Here is a 24,764-nt window from a genome sequence, read left to right on the forward strand (position 1 = left end):
CACCCTGGTATTTACCCTTAATATATTTATAGGGAGCATTCATATACCCTGTCAGCCTTCTTTTTGTGAGAATAAACAAGCCAAGCTTTTCCAGTCTCCTTTCCTAAGATTAGGCCCTCCATTCCCCTGATCATTTGTAGCTCTTCTCTGTACCTGTTCCAGTTTAAATTCATCTTTCTTGAACATGGGTGCACAGAAGTTCTTACCAAAGCCCTGGACAGTGGCATTAATACTTTTCGATTTCTACTGGAAATACCACGTCTGATACATCTTAGGATCGCATTTGCCTTTTTCACAGCCCCATCACGTCGATGTTGCATAGTCATCTGTGATCGACCCACAAACCCAGATCTCTCTCCTCCTCCAACTGAAGAGCCCAAACTTGAACTTGTAGTGGATACCAGTGGTACAACGGTGGGCTCTTGTAAAGTGATTAAATATTTTTTGGAGTGATAAGTGAGCCATTGTAGAGGAGATTCTCTGATGTATAATTGTTCCTGATACAGGTTAATGGCTTGAAATTCCTGTAAATTGATTCTTGTACTGTAGCAACGGCTCCCTTGATAATAGGCATTTTGCTGTAATATTGTTAATGTGTTTTGGACATGTTAAAATGACACATAGTTAATATCATAAGTAGGTCAGTAATTGTATAATGTATGTAACTGTGGATGTTGTATTTCAGTGTTGGAAATGTTCAACTACAGTTACATTTTATACACCTTTTGTTCTCAGATATGCACTTTATATTTTCACTTTTTGCTACATATGTACACCTTTGCATTTCTATACCTTTTACTGAAAAGCTCAGCTAAATCAGTATTTTCAGTGGCTAACATCTCTTCAATAATAAATCAGTTTTGTTTAATTTGGTAATGCTGTTCTTGTTTTATCTTTGTGCATAAAAAGAAACACCGAAAGAAATTTGATCTACACTTTCAACCAGTAACTCCTGATATATTACCATAGGGATTTCAGTGGGGATTTTTGATATTTTAGCATTCATTCCTCTTTTGATGCAGTTTGTCATCTTCTTACTTCAGATCCCTGTGTGATTGTCAGTACATTTTGATGAAAACATGCAAGAATTAGCATCTGTTCTCTCTGAATGAGTATTTCTTCCAAAAGAAAAAGATTGAATCCTGTTCAGTTACCTTGCATGTTGCTTGCATATCTCATTGAGTTACTCATAAAGCTGTATTAAAAAATCATTAGCCCATAAGCAATTTGTAACATCTAAGTTAAGTTGCACTCTGAAGAAGGTCTCAAGGTAGTACTGGTTTGTAGTTGCTCAGGGTATTAATGTGTCAATTCTTTCTCACTAAGGAACCCTGCTGCTGCTAATGCATTACAGCCATATGCAAGTTATGGTCATAGATGCTTGTATGATGGTCTATGATGAACAGTTACTGAAACAGAGGCTGTATGCAAATCTTCTCTCTCTATTGCAGTTTTTCTTTCATTTTGTTATCCAGCATCTCTTCTATCAGGTAGGTAGGTAGGGTCCTTTTCAGCTGAAGAAAATGGGTTGGCTTGTAAGTATTGTACATCAGAACTCCTCTATTCCCTCTAACCCCAATAACTTCCCTCTCCAATTAACTGAATTTGTAGTTCATCCCAATACTATAGAGTAGCTGTAATGTCGCCAACTCTGATGACTTTATTATGAGTCTCATGGTTTTTGTTTTTTTGTCCTTCCCTTATCTCCGTGCTTTTTCAGCCAATCTTTATTGTTTGCGGGGCATGACTCATGACTTTGAACACTTAGAGTTAACAATACTAGGTTTAAGGGTGCCCATTCCTTGACATTACCCATTTTCTATTAAAACGGTATTTCTCTCATGGGTGGGAGAGGTTCCACAGTCTGATTCATGTCTATGATCTTCACTGCTCTGTTTCAAGGCCTAGATCTAGCAATGATCCGTTTCAGCCCGCATGGGTCTGACAGTTGCTCATGATGGAACTGGGGAATACATTTAAAAATAAAATAAATAAGTCGTCTTTGATTGTGCCCATTCTATATCATGGTGAAATAACACCTTGTTGTCAGCACAGTAGGGTGGTCTTGGGGAGAGAATGCCTTCTGTGCTTCAAAACAAGAAAATAATGTGTGCTCAGTTCTGCTGTCTCACTCCAAAGCTGCTGTTAATCCTGGCTAAGCATAAATGTGTTTCGTGTATTTAAGGTGAGTCAGATAACACTTTTACTTGTAACTACCACCTTGCTTGATAAATCAACCCATTATAGTCATATCATGAAAACCTTTGTCCTTCATAAGCAGACTTCAAAGTAACCTGTGCTGCTTTGGTAGGGAAGAGTTTACAAAAACAGCTGATTGCGTCAATTGGTGGGGAAAAATTTGTGATGATCCAGTAATAGCTTCCCTCCCTTTCCCCTAAGGAATGGTTTGGGAAGATTGAGGAGTATTTAGGAAGCTTTTACTTGCCTTACTTGCTACAGGAGGAGAATAATGTGCATTTTGTACAACTTCAGGTATAGGAAAGGAAACAGAATGAGGTGAAGACAATAAAGGATGCTTTCCGTCCCCTGAAGTTCAGCTGGAATTCTCAGGCTTGTCCTTGGAAGTGAGAGAGCCGAAGCCCTAACAGAGGTCAGACAGTGCAAGTAGAAACCAGGCCTGGGTGCTTAGAGCTCTGCCTCTCCCTTAGGGGAATTGACTTTTGATTTTTGCTTGATCCTGTGTTTGATAAATTCAAGCTCTCCCCTCTTGCTGTGCGCTCATTACCTTTAGCGCTGGGAGTAAAGTATCATTTCTTCAGGGGAAAATTACAAAAAAAAAAAAAAAATTATAGGACCACAGCTTGGGCCATTGTTCCTGGAGAGTTAGGGTAAACTACATTATATTGTTAAGTTTTAATATCATACACACTTAAGCTTTCTCTTGTCTGTGGTGCTTCTTAGATTTTTGTCCTTTACTTAAAAATGATTTTTTTAAAAGTACCGAAGGATCTTAATTTTCTGAAAATAAAGTGCAGTCAGTAACTCTTACCAGAGAGGCTACAGTTTGATTGGTAGATGCACTACCTGTACCCTGATCTTGGTGCATGGAACACAGTCGTTGTCACTTAACTCATCCAGTATTGAGAATCTGTCAGATTAGCACTGCCTTTCTTGAGGCTTGCATTTTAAGGTCACAGCTTTTTGGTAGAGAGAGGGTTTATGCTCTGCACAGCTTTTTATAGCAGTGTTGGCGTTCCACTGGTGGAGAATGAAGACAATATTCATCTAGTGTTGCTGTAGGAAGTGTAGGGAAATCGTAATTGCCGTAACCAATTATATAATAGCATTTTGACTGAAGCTAAAGTGAAACTCCATTTATCAGATTTTCTCCTGCTTCAAGGCAAGGATAAACTTTGGGCAAAGTCTATTGGTTTCCATTCAGAGCTTTTTGTTATAAGGATAGTCTTATCAATCTCCTATTTCAGGCCCTCGCCATTCTCCCTCTCTCCCCCCATTTTTATTGTCTTTAAAGTAACATAAAATCCGTGCAGGTCCCTTGGCACTTACCAGCTCATGTATCAGTTCTTTTAAAACTTTACATTTAATAGCCCTAAAGTATGCTCCAATACCCCGCTACTTTTTCTACTTAACTCAAGCACTCTGGCTTGTATTTTTGCTTTGCTTTGTCTATTACAAGATGGACTTGTTATGAAACAAATAGGTAAGGCATTTCTAAAATATCAGTACAGAGATGCAAGGAGTATGAGAAACTGGCATGTTATGGAGCAGAGGTATAATAATCCCTATATGTATATGGTGCTTGTGTGACTGCACCTGAAATATTGTTCTAATCTGGGCTACAAGTGATCAGAAAGATATTGCTAAATGTTGAGTGAAATCAGAGAAAAGCATAAAAAAATTATCAGAGAGCTGTAGGGAATGACATAGGAGGAAAAATTAAAGACTCAATATATGTAGCTTGATTAAGCAGTGACTAAGGAGGTAGGTATATTAGGTTACAAATATCTGAAGAGTGTTAAAAGCAAGGAGGGAGAGGGGATTATTTAGTGCAGTGCACAGAGGTATAACTAGGGTCAATGGAATGAAATTAAGAAAAGGAAAAAATAGACTCAGAAAAGCTGCTTGATTGAGGGATGCATTAAGCTGTGGAATGCACTCTCAAGAGACGTGATGCAAGCTCTAGCTTGCAACTTTTAAAGCTAGATTGGACTAAGCTCTAGAAAATTTAGTCTTTGGAACAGTCCTTCAGTGGCAGGGCGATGGGCTGCATGATCCAATATGTGCCTTCAGTGTCTAACTTCTATTGTTAAATTTTTCAAAAATTGACTAATTGACTTTCAATGAGACTTAGGCTACCAACTAACTTAGGGCTTGTCTACGCTGGCACTTTACAGCGCTGCAACTTTCTTGCTCAGGGGTATGAAAAAACACCTCCCTGAGTGCTGCAAGTTTCAGCGCTGTAAAGCACAAATGTAGACAGTGCACGACCACTGGGAGCCACGCTCCCAGCGCTGGTAGCAACTCCCCTCGTGGAGGTGGTTTTTTATAGCGCTGGGAGAACTGTCTCCCAGCGCTATGCTGTGACTACATGGCCAGCGCTTTGACGTTGCTCGTGGAGACATGCCATTAGAAACTTTTGAAAATGGAACACAGGCTTCTAAGTTATTTAGGCACATCTGAAAATTTACCCCATGTCTACTTTGTTTAAATGCCTGGGTTTTTTAATTTTTAAAGTTTGTTGAGTCAGATCTTCCATCCAAGTTTTTTGAACACCATGGAAAACAGTTACTAGTGGAGAGAGTGATCAAAGGAATAGGGAGTAAACATAAATAGATGACCTGGTTAAGAGAGTGAAAGCCCAGCTGATGAGAGATCTGATTTGTAGCCCTTTCAGCAGAAAATGTTCAGTATTAAGTTGTTGTTTGTAGTCTGGGGAACTGAAAGCTAAAGCAGAAGCATGATGGGTGAACGGATGCACCCTTCCTGTTTAAAACACACACTGGCTTACACCAAACAAGACTGGGATAGAGGTGATTTAGCTGGCTTTTCAGACAGCAAAATGTACAGCCCAGCCAAAGTTCCTCGGTGACTGAATAAATGTACTTGATCATGTCCAGGAGAGTTTGATTTTACTTCACTTACTGTAACTATTTTTTTTTAAAGATTATTTTGTGAGGGAAACTGACAGCAATAGTATAAATGACACATTCTATCTGATGGCAGACACTGTTGCAAGAATAAGGTATCGTAGAATGTCAGATTAAATTAGAAATGGAGATTGTGTAAACTAACTTTGCTTAAATAAAATGACCTTTGATGAGGTCTGCTCATATCAACTGCTGATGTTTTACTTTTAAGGTTTGATGCTTTTTTTCCAAGGCCACAATCTTTATAAGAAATAGCACTGGTGCATTTGACTCATTTTAAATTGGAGTTCAAATGCTAAGAATGAATTATTATGCTGCTTTACTGTATTAGAAATTGAACCATGCTCCCCCAGCAAACACTGACTAGTCTATTGAGTGTTCGTCCATCGTGCCTCTTTCACTCTATACCATAAGTCTGCACATACTTTTATACTGATTTGTACAGTGGCCTGCACAAAAGAACCATGATCCTGACTGTTGCCTGTAGGTGCTTCCACAATACACATAATAATAATAATTAGTAGCCATGCTTTTGGAAGGCCGCAAGAATTTCCATTGCACTGCTTTTTGCCTTGATTGGAATTATGTGTTAGGATTCACAAAGAGTTCTGTAGAGGAGAAGAAAGGATAGCCTTTCATTTCATTCTCTCTAGATTGCCAAGTGGGGGAGGGATAACTCAGTGGTTTGAGCATTGGCCTGCTAAGCCCAGGGTTGTGAGTTCAATGCTTGAGGGGGCCATTTAGGGATCTGGGGCAAAAATTGGGGATTGGTCCTGCTTCAAGCAGGGGGTTGGACTAGGTGACCTCCTGAGGTCCCTTCCAACCCTAACCTTCTGTGATTCTATAAAGTGTGATGTACTGATTTGATAATGTGATGACCCTCAGGAACTGGAAGAATTCTATCTATCAGGGAGTAGGTAGAGAATATTTGATCAAGTTTCTTAAAGCAAATGTAGCTGAAGAGGTTGTGTTTCTGTATTGCAGGACCTATAGAACTGGGTTCTTTGCAACTTCCAGTTGTACTTTTTATTAAAGCTTTTTATTCCATTTTTAATTTACATTTTTTTAAATGCTCTGCCTCAATGCATTACTTTTTTGTATGGTTTCTGTCAACTGTTCTGTACCATGCTTCTTGTTCTACTATTTGTAACACTCTTGCATTAACACCATAAAAATATAAATTGTACTGTTTGTGCATATGGTATTTATGAGACTGTATACAAGTTATACATCAGCTGTTCTGGGAAACTCTGCTGCATGGAACACCCCTTCTGCCCCCAACCACACACACACACACAATCTTATAAATGCAGAGTTTGATGTTGTCTGCTGTAAAACATTGATCTGTGTGCGTCACTAATCAGAACCACTTTACCCTCTGTAAAATTTGATTTGCATATATATTACTTTTACCCAGGCATCTCTTCTGGTTAATAATTCCCAAATGTTATTTTTACCAAAAGTTATTTGTATAACTTTTGTTTTTGAAGAAGCTGGGTAAAATATTTTGCAAACCATTTTCTATGGATTAGGTTTTTACAATCCCTGCCTTACAGTATGGAAGATAATGAAGCCACTGCAGTACTGCTTGGTGGGGGGTGTGTGTGTGTGGTGGGTTTTGACAGACTAATAAGACCTTTTGAAGCTGAGCTACTTCAAACAGAAATAATTGAATGCAACATGGTGTCCAAATGAAACAGTAGGGGAAGAAAATGATCAAATAAAATTATGCAGGAAATGTTCTTCAATAAAGTAAATCTCTGGAAAGGATCTCTACCCTTTTGTACAGGCAAGGTGTTTAAAAAGGAGTTACACACACTCTTATTACTGCTTCCAGCTCTTACTTGCAAACAGTGTTGTTACCCACAAACTGAACTGGCTGTTCTTTCCCTGAACTAAATCACATGATTTCCTGCCTTTAACTACTTTATGGCTTCCTCTGACATACCATCATTTACATGATGTGAGAGCCCAACCTTTCTCCCTGTACTTTCTTTCTAGCACTCTGTCCCTACTCCTTTTGCAGTCCTCTTTTCTCTCCTGTTAAGTTTCCCTACAGTATACATTCCCTACTGTAACTGAAAACTTACATACTGAAGGCAATAACCAGGTTTAATACCCTGCAATGTTACAGGGTAGATACCTTTGTCAATAAACAGACCTTTTAGTACTGAATGGAAATGCAAAACTTAGTAATCTTCAGTATCCTCCCCTGTGAGCCGATTTTAGGGTTGTGTTGCTTCCATTAAAATTTGAGATTTTTCTGAAAGGAATGTAAGCATGAAAATAGATTGTCAGGGTTGTTAAAAGAAAGTCAGAATGGGGGAAAATTGCCTTGGTTTGGAATTGGCCATAAGAGATTAATAATAAAAAAGTACTATTATGTGCATATCCACTGCACCATTTTACATCATTTGCTTTTGAGCCAAAAAGTTTCAAACATGTTCAGAATAACTAGCCATGAAGGGCTAAATCCCTGGCAAATTTGAAGATCAAAGTGTTTTCAAAGTACACAAATGTCTGTGAAAGTCTAAGTATTCCTTTGAAATTTTGAGTACAAAACTAAGAATTGGCTATAGATAATCAGTACTCCCCATCCACAAACACTTTCTCACCCAACTTACTAGTGAATCCTGAAATCCACCTAAGGAACATAAGTCATATCTGTCAAAACAAAAACCACCAACAGACAAAAGGTGTGATACTGCAAATACGCTCATGTTTAACCTTACTCATATGGATAAAGGGGAGAACGTGGAAATGGTTGCACAATTGGGTCCTAAATTGGGCAGAAAAATTCCTAAGGGCAGAAAAATTTTAAAGGTAATCTAAACTTAGCTGAATCTCTTTCCCAAATTTTTCATTCCTGGGTTGAGACTAAATTTAAGAAATTTCAAGCAAAAAGCTATTATGAGAATGTTATAAGGAAGTGAAGGGGAGGGTTTAGGGCTCTTAAAACCTTTGTTCATGGTGAATGTGTTTTCATGTGATCCAGCAGAGTAACTTGCAACTCAGGTTCCTCAGGATCTGAGAGAGTAAATGATTTGCAGATTTTGTTTTAATGTAGTGCTAATTACCTTTTAGGAGTCAAAGTCCCATAGATACATGCATAAAACTCCTGCTAACTTCAATGGGGGTTCTGCGTCTGAGTGGAGAACTTGGCATTCAGAACAGCTCCAGTAAATATCCTTATTGCCTCCCGTCATAGTTCTCAGAAAAATTTATGGCCTTTGGAAAATCTTTGGTTTTGACGAAGGTATGGAATGTTCTGTCCTGTACTGATAAACAAAGTTCAAGTGATGATGAGTGACATTCCCCTTTGTTGTCCAAAGTGTACTGTAATGGGGTGTGGGGACAGTCTTAAGTAAATTTATAGATTTGAGAAGACAAGTTGAGATTTAGTATGTAGCTGCATAATTGGATTGCTAGATATCGATCAAAAGAGCAGCAAACCTTAGTCTCCCTCCAAAAATAGGCACATTACTTAGTACACCTTAACAACTATCTATCAGCTGAGCAGCAAGAGGAAAGTATGTAGGTGTAGTGTCAGTTTCAGAGTGAAAAACATTGGGGGAGAAGATTTTTTTACTAACTTTTTTATTAAATATTTTAAAATATAAATACAGAAAATATAACAAACTGTACATAAACTTCTCATAATATATTAACCATCTGCCACCTAACTGTAGCTATATGTGAAACGTTTAATTATGTATGTCATATGAAATGGTTAAAATATAAATCCATGTTTTGTGTTACACAATTTTCAGACAAACAAATTGGTTTATAAAAATCCAACTAGTTCAAGAAAAACTATTAAGATAAAATAAAGAACAGAAGCAAAGTTCAGAAGAGGGGTTTAGAGATGGAGAGGGAAGGAAGTGGGCATAGAGATGGGGAGGAAGTAAGTGGGGGGAGGCTCTGGCATTTAATAGGCTCATTCAGATTCTTCCAGGAAAGCATCCCATATCTATGAGAATTTTGCTTGGGTTTTCTTTCCATAGTGGTCACTGTTTGGATTACCATTTTTGTAGTAGCAGTCTTTCAGCAATTATTAGTGGTCTGCTTAGCCAAAGTTTTTCAGATTTATTCAGCTTCCAATTCATATCCATTAAATTTAAAATTACATGTTTAGCTTGTAACACAATTTTATTTGGTAGGCAAAAGTTGACACTGCAATTAAGCTTTGCCAAAACATAGAGGTATAGGAGTATTCCCACAGCATATGGGTTAAATTAGCACCTGTTGAATCACAGTCCCAACATTTGTCTGACTTAGTGGCACCTGTTTGAGTTCGAAGAGGGGTCAAATGCCTCCTCCATATGATTTTCCACTTAATTAATCATAAATGGAGGTTCAAGGAACAGTTTGGAACACTGGCTAAAATTTGTTTCCACCAGTTAGCAGAGAATATTGGTCTCGTTCCTCCTCCCATTTCTTTTTTAGAAAATCTGTATTTAATTCAAATTTGCTGGCCAAATGTGCATATAGTGTTGCCATCGGTTTTAGCAATCTGGGTAATATTTGGAGAAATGAAAGCAGTCCAGGTGGGTCAGGAGTAGCTCAGGCATTAGGGCTAAACAGATGAGAGATGGTATGTTTAAGCTGGATATGTTGCTACTCCTTAGTCTCTAGACCGGTGGTCACCAACCTGTCAATTGCGATCGACAGGTCAATCCTGAGGACTCTCCCAGTTGATTGCGATCTCCAGCAGCATAGCGGGGGTGCTGGTAAGGCAGGCTTCCAGCCTGCCGCGGCCCCACACCGCTCCCAGAAGCGGCCAGCATGCCCCCGGGGGGAGGGGTAAGAGATCTCCAAGCGCTGCTCCAGCCTGCAAGCACTGCCAGCGCAGCTCCCATTGGCCGGGAACGGGGAACTGTGGCCAATGAGAGCTTTGGGGGCAGTGCCTGTAGAGAGGGACAGCGTGCAGAGCCACGTGCCCCTCCTCACTGCCCAGGGGCTGCAGAATCGCATTGGCTCCTTCTGGGAGTGGTGTGGAGCAGGCAGGAAACCTGCCTTAGCCTCGCTGTGCCACCAACCGGGAGCCGCCCACAATAAGTGCCAGCCGGTGGGATACCTCACCTGAGCCCCATCTTGGAGCCAGCACCCCATTCCCCCTCCTACACCCCGAACCTCCTGAACCCCAATCCCCAGCCCTGAGTCCCATCGAAGAGCCAGCACCCATACCCCCTCCTGCACCCCAAACCCCAGCCCTGACCCCATGACCCCCACCCCTCCCAGAACCAGCACTCTGTATTCCGTCTGCACTCCAACACTCTGCCCCAGCCCGGAGCCCCCTCCTGCTCCCAAACACCCTCCCAGAGCTTGCACCCCTCGCTCCCTCCTACACCCCAATCCCCTGCTCCAGGCTCAGCCCAGACCCTCCTCCCACACTGTAAACTAATCTTTCTTTTAATATTGTAAAAGGGATGAAGGTATAATTTCCAATAGATGGACTGATGGTCAAAGTCCCCTTCCTAATCCAATCTGGCCAGATGATGGGGTTGCCTGCTACACAGAGTTTTGAGTTACCCCAGAGAGAGGCCTTGGTATGTAGAAAGCGGTGATTTTTAAATTTAGTAGACATTGTACATGAAGTATTTCTGGCTACCACAGTAGCTGGTAATTGTTCTTTAGGGAATTGATGATAGTATGAATGAAGCACATTGGAAAGGGTTAAAGGATCAATCAATTCTGCTTTCAGCTGAAGCCACTCTACAGCATGAGGAATTGAGCCACTCTATTGCTTGGCTTAGAGTTACTGTCTGATGGTAAAGTTTAAAGTTGGGGAATCTAAAAGCACCTGTTTGGACGAGGAGCTGTAATCTTTGTAAGGTTTCAGAGTAACAGCCGTGTTAGTCTGTATTCGCAAAAAGAAAAGGAGTACTTGTGGCACCTTAGAGACTAACCAATTTATTTGAGCATGAGCTTTCGTGAGCTACAGCTCACTTCATCGGATGCATACCGTGGAAACTGCAGCAGATTGTTGCAGTTTCCATGGTATGCATCCGATGAAGTGAGCTGTAGCTCACGAAAGCTCATGCTCAAATAAATTGGTTAGTCTCTAAGGTGCCACAAGTACTCCTTTTCTTTTTGCGAATCTTTGTAAGGAGATTCTGCATTTGTTACCAGCAACCCTCATTGTGAGAGAAGATTTAACGCCCCCCCCCCACTCCCCCTCTCCCCACACACTTTAGAATTACAAATAAGTTTTAACTTTTATTTCAATAAAATGAGGAGGACTTGTGTTCTGAGGTGAAATGTGGGAGGACCTTGTTTTAAAAAATAAGTATTTGAGCTGCAGAATGTGGCATGTTGTTGTGGGGGTGAATATGGGGCTCCCTCCTGGCATAGAACAGTAGAATAGAATATTTCAGAATTCTTCAGAGCTAAGGGTATTCCGGGTACCCCAAGGACAAAAGTAGCATTAATGAGATCTGATGAATTCTTAATCTTTCATAAAATCAATATTGGACATTTCTGTGAGGCTGCTGCCTCTTAATTTATACTGTGGGTTTTGAAGATTGCCAGGGAACACCTTGTTGAATCATAGAATATCAGAGTTGGAAGGGACCTCTGGAGGTCATCTAGTCCAACCCCCTGCCCAGAGCAGGACCAATCCCCAACTAAATCATCCCAGCCAGAGCTTTGTCAAGCCTGACCTTGAAAACTTCTAAGGAAGAGGATTCCACCACCTCCCTAGGTAACGCATTCCAGTGTTTCACACCCTCCTAGTGAAAAAGTTTTTCCTAATATCCAACCTAAATCTCCCCCACTGCAACTTGAGACCATTACTCCTTGTCCTATCATCTGCTATCACTGAGAATAGTCTAGATCCATCCTCTTTGGAACCACCTCTCAGGTAGTTGAAAGCAGCTATCAAATCCCCCCCTCATTCTTCTCTTCTGCAGACTAAACAATCCCAGTTCCCTCAGCCTCTCCTCATAAGTCATGTGTTCCAGACCCCTAATAATTTTTGTTGCCCTTCGCTGGACTCTCTCCAGTTTTTCCACATCCTTCTTGTAGTGTGGGCCCCAAAACTGGACACAGTACTCCAGATGAGGCCTCACCAATGTCGAATAGAGGGGAACGATCACATCCCTCGATCTGCTGGCAATGCCCCTACTTATACACCCCAAAATGCCATTGGCCTTCTTGGCAACAAGGGCACACTATTGACTCATATCCAGCTTCTCGTCCACTGTCACCCCTAGGTCCTTCTCTGCAGAACTGCTGCCTAGCCATTCGGTCCCTAGTCTGTAGAGGTGCATTGGATTCTTCCGTCCTAAGTGCATGAACACACTGAAAGAAGTAATGTTGTTAATGTTCTGTGTTGGTCTGGTAGTATTCTCTTGCATTCAGACTTCCAGATGGAGGAATTATGTTCCTAGAATTTACTTCTAGGTTTTGCTCAGACTCTTGCACCAAATAATGTCAGTAGCGGTCTAAGCAAAAAATGTGTGTGTTTTTATAAGAGCATTGTTATTGCAAGTAGGGCTCTATGTGCTGAGTGCTGTACAGCTATGTAGGAAGACAGTCCTGCCCTGAAAAGCTTGACTGAAAAGACAGAGTGTGAGGTCGGCACTCATGGTACAAGTAAATTGGCTAGGGCAGTAAGTGGCACATGGCTTATTACTTCCATTCTTTAATATATAAACTGTCTCCAGAAGTCCCTCTGTCTAGCTATTCTTAAGTCCTCCTCTTTTTTTTCTTCTCTCCTCCCCTCCAACCTCTCCTTTTGTGTTCCTTCTTCCTATCTGTCCTTGATACAATCATGCCCTTCTTCCTTACTTCCCATTTCATCTTCTCCTTCAGAGATCATGAGTTGAGTGGGAGAGTTACTACATGTGAGGATTAACCCCCCAAAACAACTGTCCAATCAGGAGAGTCATGAAAGTGTTTTGAGTGATTTAAAGCATCTCAAGATACTAATGGGGTCTGCAGGGGGAAGGGCATTGAGCCATCATCTCCTGCTCCCTCCAGAGAGTCTCTGGTCAGCTGGAGGAGGTGGTTCTTCTGGTCTAGTGTGTAAGTTTGCAGGTCATTGCGGTTGACCTTCATTGCCTCTTCTGCCCCTCTTGTTGCCCACCTTCAGCCCTGATTTTGTGTACTTGGAAACTATTTGGGAAAATGGTAAATTTAATTTTGCTTTTGAAATAAGGTTGTAGTAGACAATGAGCTGTGATAAAATGAATATAATCTTGCAAACAAGTGACCAGATTAGAGCTCTTGGGGAATGCTAATATTTTTGGGTGGGTGCAGAGGGTCTTTAAATGACCTAACAGCGTAGCATAGCATGCCTTTTACTTCATGATATTTACTTATCAAAAGCAACACGTTTGATTTAAGCAGATTGGTCAGGCACCCCCAGTTGGCAGACTTCCCAGCTTCCTTGCTGAGTAGTCCTCATTGCGGTTATCAAACAACTTTGACTTCCAAACCCACCAGTACCCAGATGGGATGGATAGTGTAGACATGACAAGAACACAAATATTTAAAATGGAGCTTCCTTTCCAATGACTGTATCTTTGTGCAACCTGAGCATGAACTTAATTGTTAACAAATTCATTGTCCCATAAACGACTTAAGTATAAAATAATATTGTTGACAACTTCGTAGATATGTAAATGTTCTTTTAAAATAACATTGTGGGCCTTGGTATCAGGGGAGGCTAGTTACTGCAGGTGCTAATATCCTATCTGAATTTAATTTTTCTTCCTGTGGTTTACTGCGCTTTGTATCTGCTGCTAGCAATCATCAAATAGCCCGATTACCACACTTCCTGTTTGAAGCTTCAGCGAAGAAAATACAGCCAGAGGGTAAGGAAGATTGACCCATGAAGGGAGCCTATTAAAGTGTTTTAAAGTGAGGAGGCAGTTCTTACACTGTAATTACAGAACAACTTGCTTTCTTCAAACCCTCCCCTCCCACTGTCAGCATATATTGTATTCCTATTCAGGTAATTTAAGATTAACACTGATTAGCCCCCTTTCTATGAAGAGTCCTGGAGAGCCTGAAAGGAGAACTTTTTTCTTTTAAAATTTCTTTCTCAAGGTTTATCAAAGTTCAGTAAAGTTAATAATACTGTTTTAATAAGTTAAACCTCTGCTCATACTCCTAATTGCCACACCTTGCTCTACCCACTAATTGTCTGTGACATTTTATTTCTGCAGTTTAAATTTAAGATTGCAGTGTAACAATTCTGAGTCGTAGTTTCACTTTTGCATTTGATCAGCCATAGAACTCACTTTGAAACAGTGAAAATCTCCTTAGTACTTCAATTTGTGAAAAACAAAATAGATCTGTATATCTAGGGATCCTCATCCCTTAGTACTGTTTAATTAAATTCACCACAAAAGGCAAAATAAAGTTTAAGTACGATACTTTTAATCCTGATTGAGAGACAGTTTGTGTGACACTGTTTTATATGTTCTCTTTAACCCTCAGTTGTATTCTTCAACTAAACCTTACAAAAGACGTTAGTGGGCTATAGTAATAAAGTGTATGGTGTTCCTTTAGTAAGGCTCTTGTTAAGTTGGTAGTGGGGGCAAGATGAGGATATAGTCTGTCTCATTTGGAGTTTCATTACCCAGCTGCTCAACTAGAACAGCACTGGGAAATTATGTAAGAACAAAAATTTAGGTGTTTTTTTTTTTTAAAGCAGTCATCTTGAACTGCATGCTTCAGTCTTGTTTAAGAGGATAAGCTAGTGGGGCCCCAGTAATCTGGGAGGTCTAGACAGACAAATGCAGCAATATGTAATGTGGTTTGCTACTCTCACAATACCGCATTAAGGGCTTGATGCTGTGAAAGTGCAGAGCGCTACCTGTGAGGTGCTGAGTGTCTAAATCCCCATTAAGCATGTTACTTTTAGGGTGCTTGGCACCTCACAGGATCAGGCCTAGGTACTTTCACATGAGATCATGATTTATATAATTACCTGATTGGTAGCTGTAGGGATAATCAGTACCCTTCATATTTAAACCAATAATCAACAAAAGAACAACTTACTTTCCTTGTTTGAATTAGTTCTTAAACAGGGTTCCAGAGGAAGTTAAGAGGACTCTGCGGAGTATATCATTATTGCTAGCTAGAATCTGGTTGATGTCTCTTTTGCCACCTGCTTAATTGAATTTTTTCCATTTTACACAGGCTCTTTGTGCCTTGCCCTACATAATAATCAAACCACAATAAAAGTCATTTGTTTTACAGGGCAGTGCGTATAAAATTCCAGCTTTTAACAAATAGCCATCTTTATTTACTTTATTTATTTTCTGGTAACCTAATTTTAAAAATGAGATAATTAAAATGGTACAACATTCAACATACAACATTCAGTTGTTTCAAGACATAGAAATTATTTCTAAAGGGAAAAGAAAGGAAAAGTTCTTCTCACGTGGAGAGGAAGCAGAAAAAAAGGGGTTCTTGGCACTGTTATATGCTATACAAGAATGATGGTCTTTGTAGGCTCACTGTAGTGTAACTTATACTTTGAGGTTCAATTGTTTAGTGGGTTTTGTTTGCAGACAAAAATAAATGTTTGGATTTGGGGGTGAGAGGAGCGAATTTCACAAGCTTTGCAACCCAGAACAGAATTTCACAAGCTTTGCAACCCAGAACAGAATTTCAGACGAACGCAAGCATGTCCAAGCTTTGTGGATTGTTCCCAGGCCTTCAACTGACTGTAGCACTTCAACCTGCAAAAAGTTGGAAGAGCATTCTAGGTATTAGCATGCAAATAAGACTATGAGCTGCGGAAGAATTTCCCTATATGTGTGGGTTTAGATTTAACCAGGGATTGAAAATTGAACCACTGTAATAACAGGAACTTAATATATTCAGTTCTGGACCTGTGCCAGAAAAGCTCTGTTAGACTGAGGGAGTAGTGACACTCTATGGTCTGATACTTGGAGCTTCCAGGGATACAGATGAATGTTATACCATTGCTAGGGAAAAGGGAAACCCAACAATACAGTTCCACAGGGTATTTATTTCTAGGTCTAGTAAAGGGATCTTAAACTCAAATCACCACGAGGGCCACATGAGAACTAGTACATTGACCCGAGGGCCGCATCAGTTACACCTTTTCATACAAAGATACAAAAGCCCCCCCCACACACACACACACACACTCTTCCCCTGACTCTGCCCCCACTCCACCCCTTCCATGAGGCCCTGCCCCTGCCCTGCCTCTTCCCACCCTTTCCCCACCCCCATTCCAACTCCTTCCCCAAATCCCTGCCCCGGCCCAGCCCTTTCTCTGCCTCCTCCCTCCCTCCCTCTTGGAAAGCCCTAAGCGGGAGGTGCTGGGAGGTAGGCGGAGGAGCGGGGACGTGGTGCACTCGGGGGGGGCGGTGGCGGGGGGGCAGAGGGCGGGGGTTGAGGGGAGCTATAGCGGGATACAGGAAATAACTCTGCGGGCTGTGTGTTTGAGACCTCTGCTCTAGTAGGTAATGATACATCAGGCCTTGTAATATTGTCACAGATTATCAGCTAGCTTTTCCCATTTCAGTTCTAACATAGTCTTAGTAGTTAGTATCATCTGAGTTGCAAGAGCTAGAAACCAATGCCTTGCTTCACCTCTGAGCAACTTGGAATCCCAGCTTCTAAACAGTATACAGCATTAAGCTTTAATTGTAGATGTTTGCTGGGTACTGTCACAGAGCTAAACAAGAGTCAGAAGTGCCATACCTAACAAATTAACCATATTCTGGTTGCAAAAAAAAAAAAAAAATTGTGGCAGTACTGGATATGAAGAATTCTGGAAACAAAGTGGGATGCTTCCTGGGATTAGAGTTATGAGAACAAACTGAGGGTGGAATTTTCAAAATTTCTCTGTGCTGGCCTAATTCTGTTCACATTGAAGTCAATGGAAGTTTTACTATTGACTCCAAGGGGAGCAGAGTTAGGCCCATGCCGTGAACTTTTGAAAATCCCAATCTAAAAGGTCTGAGTGTGCCGTGAGTGTACTTGGAGTTGACTTTTAAAAAACTGCTTCATTGAAGTCTTTTGGTATTTTTAAAATTTTAATCTAGTGAAATTTTACTGTCATTTATATTATACAGCCTAAGTACTTGAGTCATTCTGTTAATTCTTCCATTTGCATCAGTGCATAAAATAATGGTAGAACAAACATTTCTTCAGATCAGCAACAATGACAATTCTGGGGAATGCATAAAGTCAACTCTGCAGTGAAGGCTTATGAACTAATTTCTTTTATTTCTTTGTTTTGGGGGCAGCCAGCTGTCATGGAAACTTGCTGTTTCTTGACTAGTTGGTAGTTGATCCACATTCACCTGGCTGTATTTGTAGATCTGTAACTTAGTGTCTTGATTATGTCTCCTTGAGAGATCAAAACAGCTAATGCACATCTGGACTTCATTGTTGTTGTTCTAGCATAATGTAATATCTTGAGGCAGAATGGTGTTTGTTTTCTTAAGAAGCATTTTTTCTCTAGTGAAAATATTCCATGTTTGCACTGCCTCAGTTCCTCCTTTTGAAATCCCTTAGTCTGCTAAAAGATTTACAAGTTTTTTTATTTTTATTTTTTAAAAAAAGCAAAATTGCTTATTGTCCATAGTGTTGGCAGTGGATTGAGGGAACATAAGTACATAAGAAGGTCCATCTAGCCCAGTATCCTGTCTTCTGACAGTGGCCAGTGCCAGGTGCCCCCGAGGGAATGAACAGAACAGGTAATCATCAAATGATCCATCCCCTGTCGCTCATTCTCAGCTTCTGGCAAACAGAGGCTAGGGACACCATTCTTGGTCATCCTGACTAATAGCCATTGATGGGCCTATCCTCCATTAATTTATCTAGTTCTTTTTTGAACCCTGTTATGGTCTTGGCCTTCACAACATCCTCTGACAAGGAGTTCCATAGGTTGACTGTGCATTGTGTGAAGAAATACTTCCTTTTATTTGTTTTAAACCTGCTGCCTATTAATTTCATTAGGTGACCCCTAGTTCTTGTACTATGAGAAGTAGTAAACAACAATTCCTTATTCACTTTCTCTATACCAGTCATGATTTTATAGACCTCAATCATATCTCCCTTTAGCTGTCTCTTTTCCAAGCTGAAAAGTCCGAGTCTTATTAATCTCTCCTCATACGGAAGCCATTCCATACCCCTAATAATTTTTGTTGCCCTTTGCTGAACCATTTCCAATTCCAATATACCTTTTTTGAGATGAGGCGACCACATCTACACACGGTATTCAAGATGTGGGCTTACCATGGATTTATATAGAGGCAACATGATATTTTCTGTCCTATTATCTGTCCCTTTCTTAATTATTCCCAGCGTTCTATTTGCTTTTTTAACTGCTGCTGCACATTCAGTGGATGTTTTCAGAGAACTATCCACATGGATTCCAAGATCTTTCTTGGGTGGTAACAGCTAATTTAGACCCCATCATTTTATATGCATAGTTGGGATTATGCTTTCCAATGTGCATTACTTTGCATTTATCAACATGCAATTTCATCTGCCATTTTGTTGCCCAGTCACCCAGTTTTGAGAGATCCTTTTGTAGCTCTTCGCATCCTGCCTGGGTCTTAACTATCTTTAGTCATTTTGTATCATCTGCAAATTTTGCCACCTCACTGTTTACCCCTTTTTCCAGAAGGGCTGGTAGAATACCTTTTCCATTTTATCCTAATTCTGGGGTTGCTAAATGTAGGTCTGGTCTATACTAAAAAGTTAGGTTGACTGAGCTATGTTGCTCGGGGATGTGAAAATCCATACCTTTGAGAAATGTAGTTAAGCCCACCTAACCCCTAGTGTAGACCGTGCTAGGGCGACAGAAGAATTCTTCCATTAACCTAGCTCCAACCTCTCAGGGAGGTGGCTTACAGCTGTGCCGCTGTAGCATTTCAAGTGTAGTCAAGCCCATCGTCAAGTACAGGGGCTGTCAATTTTGTTAGTAGTTTCTTCAAATCAAAAATATAGAAATTAGTGTTATTACCAGGGGTGCAAGTCGGGTGGTAACCTCCAGTACACAGTACCAGCAAGAGATTTTTAGCAGGTGTGGGGTACCAGAAAGACTTGGGGCTAGCCCCTGCCCCTCTGGGGAGAGGGGCTGCACTAGGGAGGACATTCATTCTTTACATGGATTTAACAGCACAATACATATGCTAACAAACTTAAACAAAGGCTTTGTTTAAGTTTGTTAGCATATGTACTGTGCAGTTAAATTGGTCAGGAGTCCTCAAGAGGGGAGGGATGGGGGGATGGAAGGTGTTTAAACCGTGTTTTTATTCTGTTTCTCCCCATTGGTCTGAATTATCCATGACATCCATACTGCATCACATCAAGTCCAAATCATTAGAGGAATGCCTCTGCTTGCACTGACCAGAGGATGTTTGGAGTCTGATGTCAGCCCAGTTCTGCAGCCTGATGGGAATCAGGTGTTGTCCCCAGTGTACCTAGAATTCTTCTTGCAGCCAAACTAGTCTAACATGCATTTTGTGAACTGGAACTGGAGCAGCAAAACAATGAAAACAAATGCTCCACTTTCCAGCTTTGTGGGTGAGAGAACTATAAGTGAAGATTATAATGCCGGACACTGACAGCCTTAAACCAGCCAGCTGCCTCAGGAATCTGCCAAGAACTTCGCTGAAAATGTGTTCCTCATCTTAGCAACGGAGCTAAGACTTATCACACATCTCTCCACCTTTATTTGAATGCAGCTTCTTCTGATCTGACAGCTAAGGCATTGTCAGTTTCATCCAGAACAGTTTACAAACTTGGAACCTAATCCTGTAAACCCTTAATCATTTGATCAATCCCATTGAAGACAATGGGATTATTTGCATGACTATGGTCCTTTTTTGTGGACTGGTAGGAGTTTCAGGAGTCTGTTCCTTTAAAGGAAGTTGAATCCCGCATTGAAATGCGATGTTTGGGTACAATACCATTATAGGCACTGACTTCCCCTCTGTCTGGTGGGTGCTCGACCCCTCCCTTCTGCCTCTTCCTGCTCCTGGCTCACTCCACCCCCATTCTACCCCTTCCCCAAAGTCTCCACCCCATCCCGCCTTTTCCCACCCTAGCTCCACCCCCTTCCTGCCCCTATTCCACCCCCTTCTCCCAAGTATCCACCCCTGCCCTGCCTCTTCTCCACCTCCTCCCCTGAGCACACCACGTCCTCACTATGCCCCCTCTGTCCCATCATCAGGGGGAGTTCGGCTGTTGGTGGGGGCGGAGCACCCGCTAATTTCCCCATGGGTGCTCCAGCCCCAGAGAACCCACAGAGTTGGTGCCTGTGAATAACATAATGCAGTTTAGGGTACAGTTCTACTTAAAATTTGTCTTTTAATAAATCATACATGTGCTGAAATGGCTCCTCACCCAACTCCCATATTCCTATAAACAGACTGAAATACTACATATTTGGGGGGAAAGTGAGTAGTTAAGCATGTTGATGTTTGTATCAAAGGGGGATGTCAGAGGGGACGGGGAGAGTGTGGGGGTCCTGGGCTGGGGAGGGGCAGGGAGGAGTCATATGGGAGGTCACATGCCCCCCCTTGTGTCCCTCCCATGAGTGCAGTACCGCCAAGAAATGATTTCTACTTCTACTACTGCTTATTACTATAGTTTCTGTTCCTTAGAATGACATTCCTGTACATGAACACAAATATCTAGTTACCTTTGCTGGAGACAAATTTCGTGACATCTAAGTTCCTTGCAAAATTGGAATGCATAAATTTAGACCGTCAGTTCATCAGGATAGAATCTCCTTTCTTTCTTTGTACTTTGTCTAGCCCAATGAGTCCCAAATTTATTTGAAATCTCTAGGTAATGCAGTAGTTTAAATAGTAATGTACAGCAGTTTGCATGTTAGATTTCCATAAATGGATTAAACCATTTATATAGTCAGTGTTTAAATTTAAAAAAAATAATTGTGTAACTTTATAAATTTTATAATCATTTAATTTTCCATTTATATACAAAATAAGGATAAGACAGATTGTGAATGGAATGACCACAGTAAAATCACCAGGGAATTACTTGGGGGGCAAAGGATGGAGACTTCAGGTTAAAGGTTAAACAAAAATAAAAAAAAAACCCACTCTATAGTTCAGCAAAAGAATGGCTGGAATTTAATGTGTCAGTTGTTCCACACTAGGAGTTTGTGTTTTAAGAAGACAGCCCCACATTTCACACGTTTTTTCCCATTATGAATGGAATTGTATATGGAGCATCAGGGTAGAGGGGAGGGAAAGAAAAGTATTTGTGTTGACGGAATTTGTGCCTTATTAGCTTCAGTTTATTGGTAACTTTTTTTTTTCTGAATTAGAAAAGGGTGACTTGGATAGCAAGGTCCCCATCAGCATTACAAAAACAACTGTCAGGGCAACCAGTTACAACATACTTAAAATTTGCACCCCCAGCATCTTAACTGGCTGTAACTGGGCCTAATCTGAGTGTGCTTGGAACAAATCATTGCTTTTATTGAATATTGCTTTTATTTTATTTTATTTATTTTAAAAGCTGGTGGGAGGAGATGTCAGCAGGTAGATATCCCTCTGAAGTTTTGTCCTTTTCTCCTTTGACTCTGATCGGAACTTCCTTTATTTATTTATTTATTTATTTATTTATTTATTTTTTGCTTAAGGGGCTTGGAAGGGAGAATGGGCAGCCAAAAGAAAAAAGATGGCTAATGTAACATTCTCCGAGTCAGGACTATTCCTAAGTGTAGATTCTGGTTACGTTATCTGTAATTTTATTACAAGAAGTCATGCAATCCTTGTACTACTTGAGGCTCTGCCTTACACAATTTTTAGTGGTGTGTCTGTAGAAAAAAAATGTGATTGAAATAAGTGTGCATCTTTTGGGTTCATATATATGATTCATGGTTTAAATATTTGTTAGGGCCTCTCGGCTGTATATTCTGAAATCTGTCAGTTTAAAAAGACCTGTTTTCTTTCTTACTGACGTGACACACTTTTCTCTTTCAGGTTATTGCCTTTAGAATAAGGACCAAGAGACCATTTATACATGCTTCTTTGGTGCTTGGACTAACGCATTCGGAGAGAAGTCTCTTTTACATCTTTGCCACAAACTTGATTATCCCAGGACTTAACTGCCATTGGGAAAAGCTCACAACAGAAGAAAAACCTTTTCCACTTTCGGTCCGTTACACAGTAGTTGAGCTAAGGAACTTTCTACGTGGAGGCTCTATAGCAGAGATTTGGAATTTTGCTGCTTGCTCTTATCCTCTGTGTTCACACGTCAGACTGTAAACAATGAGTGAGTTCTGGTTGTGTTTCAACTGCTGTATTGCAGAACAGCCTCAGCCTGTAAGTATGAATCTCTGCATTGTTTCTGTATGTAATCAAGTATATTGTTCTTTTTTTTTTAATTCGTACATTTGACTAAGCTCAGTGAAAATGAAAAAAATCATCTAGCATCTCTGTTTAGCTGTGCTGTAGAAATAATCATATCTATTTCAGGCTGACGTGGCTATTTTGATTTGCAAAGATACTAAGGAAGTTGGAGGTAGAGGGAGCAATACAACAAAGGGCCCAAATGAAATGGATGGAAAATTGGAAATATAAAAATCCAGCTTCAGCTTGTTTTATTGCTATTTTAGGCTAAGTTGAAGATGGGGTTGGGTGAGGTTGAGGGAAGGGAATATTTATATTTAGAAATCAAGTGGGAATTCCAATCCTGACCCACTGAAATCAATGGCAAAACTCCCTTTTTTTGCCATTTACTTCAATTGTAAGGTTAGGATTTCACCAGTGTTTAGCTGCCACTCTGAAGGATTTTTTGATGACATCTTGAGAGAATGTGTATTACAATTAGTTAACTTGATTTGCACCACCATCATTTCAGTTTTGCTAGAAGGAGGAATGGATGTGATAATGGCTAAGTAAAGCATGAAGGAATACAAGACAGAAGCAATTCAAAGCGTCATGCCCGGAAGACAAAATAAACTATCTAATACTATTAATCAGGAAAAGACAGGGTACCCAGATGTACCACACGAATTTATTAAAATGCTGGAACAGTAGAGAAGTGTTGTTTTTTTTTTTTTTCATATTGAGACTCAAGAAATAGACTTAGGGCCTCTGCTACCAGGCACTGGATCCAATACTCTTGTGCTTCTGGGAGAAAACCTACCTATCATGCAGGTAAAGTAGGCCAGGAATTCGATTAGCAGTTCTGGAGATGTCTTCACAACTACACCTGGGAAGATCAATCCTGTTGAGCAGTGCATCCAGATCAGTTCAAGTAGTGATGTACAGAAAGGAGAATTCTTTATCCCAGTCAATATGTGGGAGACAGTACAGTGAACGCGGGAGAGTATATTTGAATTAGAAGTAATAAAAGAATCACAAAGTGATGCAGCTCACAATAACACAGAGAATTTGGTTTTGTATTGACTTAAGGAATGTCAAAGCCACTGAAAAGCGTAATGCCTACTTGCTTTTTTGAGACTGTCAGGAATAGTAATTGCAAAAAGATTGAAAGCAAAAAGAATCCTGAAGTATCAGTAAACTTAACTATTTAAACCTCCTTGGTGCACATTATAAATGTAACTTACTGTCATTTTTAATGAAACAGAGTTGTGGGAGGAGTTCATATCTCAGATACCAACATGGGGAGTTAAAATTCCTCTAATGTGGAATGAATACCTTGCAGTCTTTCAAGACTTGCTGTGTCAGTATCCTAATGACTTACATAGTTTGAAGACAAAATGTTTTAATAGGATTAATGATGTGTGAGTTGTGATGGCATTCTGGAATTAAGAGAATTAATACACCCTTAGGATATATAGTACAATTCCATATAGCTTGCAGACTCTTTGCATTTTTTTAATTTTATAAATAACAGTAGAAACCAAAAATGTTTCACTTGTTTTTAGGAGCTGTAGATAGCTGATTTTCTAATGATTATAATTTTATGCTACAATAATGTTACTGTATGGGAGTGCAAAATGAAATGTTACAGCTAACATAATACATTAGTACTACAGTTCTTAATTTGTGGGTCATGATCCCCAATAAAGTATAGAGATTATAGTTCAGAGCCGAATAGGGCCTGCAAGCCTTCACCCACTCCTGTCTCTGATGTGGATTTGCTCAGTAACTTGCGCTCCTCCTTCCTCTCCCTGACCCCCAAGATACAAGTAGCACCCTGTAAAGCATTTCACTTGTTCCTGAAGTGCTGCATTTCAAGGGTTGAAGGACCTGGCTGGCACATATGTGTACAATAAGAGCTTTTGCAAAGGATTTTGCGTGTGACTGAGAAGTAGTTTTGTGTGACTGCATGTGGGCTGATAGTATTGTTGTAGTTAGTAAGAGACCTAGAGCTCTTAAATTCCAGTTCTATCTGTGTTCCTCTTCTGTCTAACTGGGACTGAAATTTCAGGTTGCAGAATTTAAGTAAATTATTAACATTATACCCCCCAAAAAAAAAAGACAAATCTAAATCAATCCCTTTTTCATTCTGGGCAGGTAAATACAATGACTTCTCTAAACTTCTTAAAATAATTTCTTTGGAAACTGGGAATGATTCTCAGTGCACATAAAACTACTTTGTCTCACTAGAGCCCAACACACATTAAAAGCATGAATATGTCACTCTTACTCATGGTTAAGTAGTAACTCATTCTGCAAGCAGCCC

General features: G+C 40.3%; 1 protein-coding gene across 2 annotated transcripts in view; it reads left to right on the top strand.

The window, feature by feature from the left end:
* CDC42SE2 (CDC42 small effector 2) overlaps window positions 1-24,764 on the top strand; it is a 115,805-nt gene that overhangs the window by 47,778 nt on the left and 43,263 nt on the right. For both annotated transcript variants that reach the window (XM_048850939.2, XM_048850940.2), the window contains exon 2: window positions 22,091-22,432. In XM_048850939.2, the coding sequence (XP_048706896.1) occupies window positions 22,379-22,432 (54 nt within the window). In that variant the 5' untranslated portion in view covers window positions 22,091-22,378. The remainder of the gene's footprint in view (window positions 1-22,090; window positions 22,433-24,764) is intronic.

The sequence above is a fragment of the Caretta caretta genome, chromosome 5 (genome assembly GCF_965140235.1).
Source record: "Caretta caretta isolate rCarCar2 chromosome 5, rCarCar1.hap1, whole genome shotgun sequence".
Classification (NCBI taxonomy): Eukaryota; Metazoa; Chordata; order Testudines; family Cheloniidae; genus Caretta; species Caretta caretta.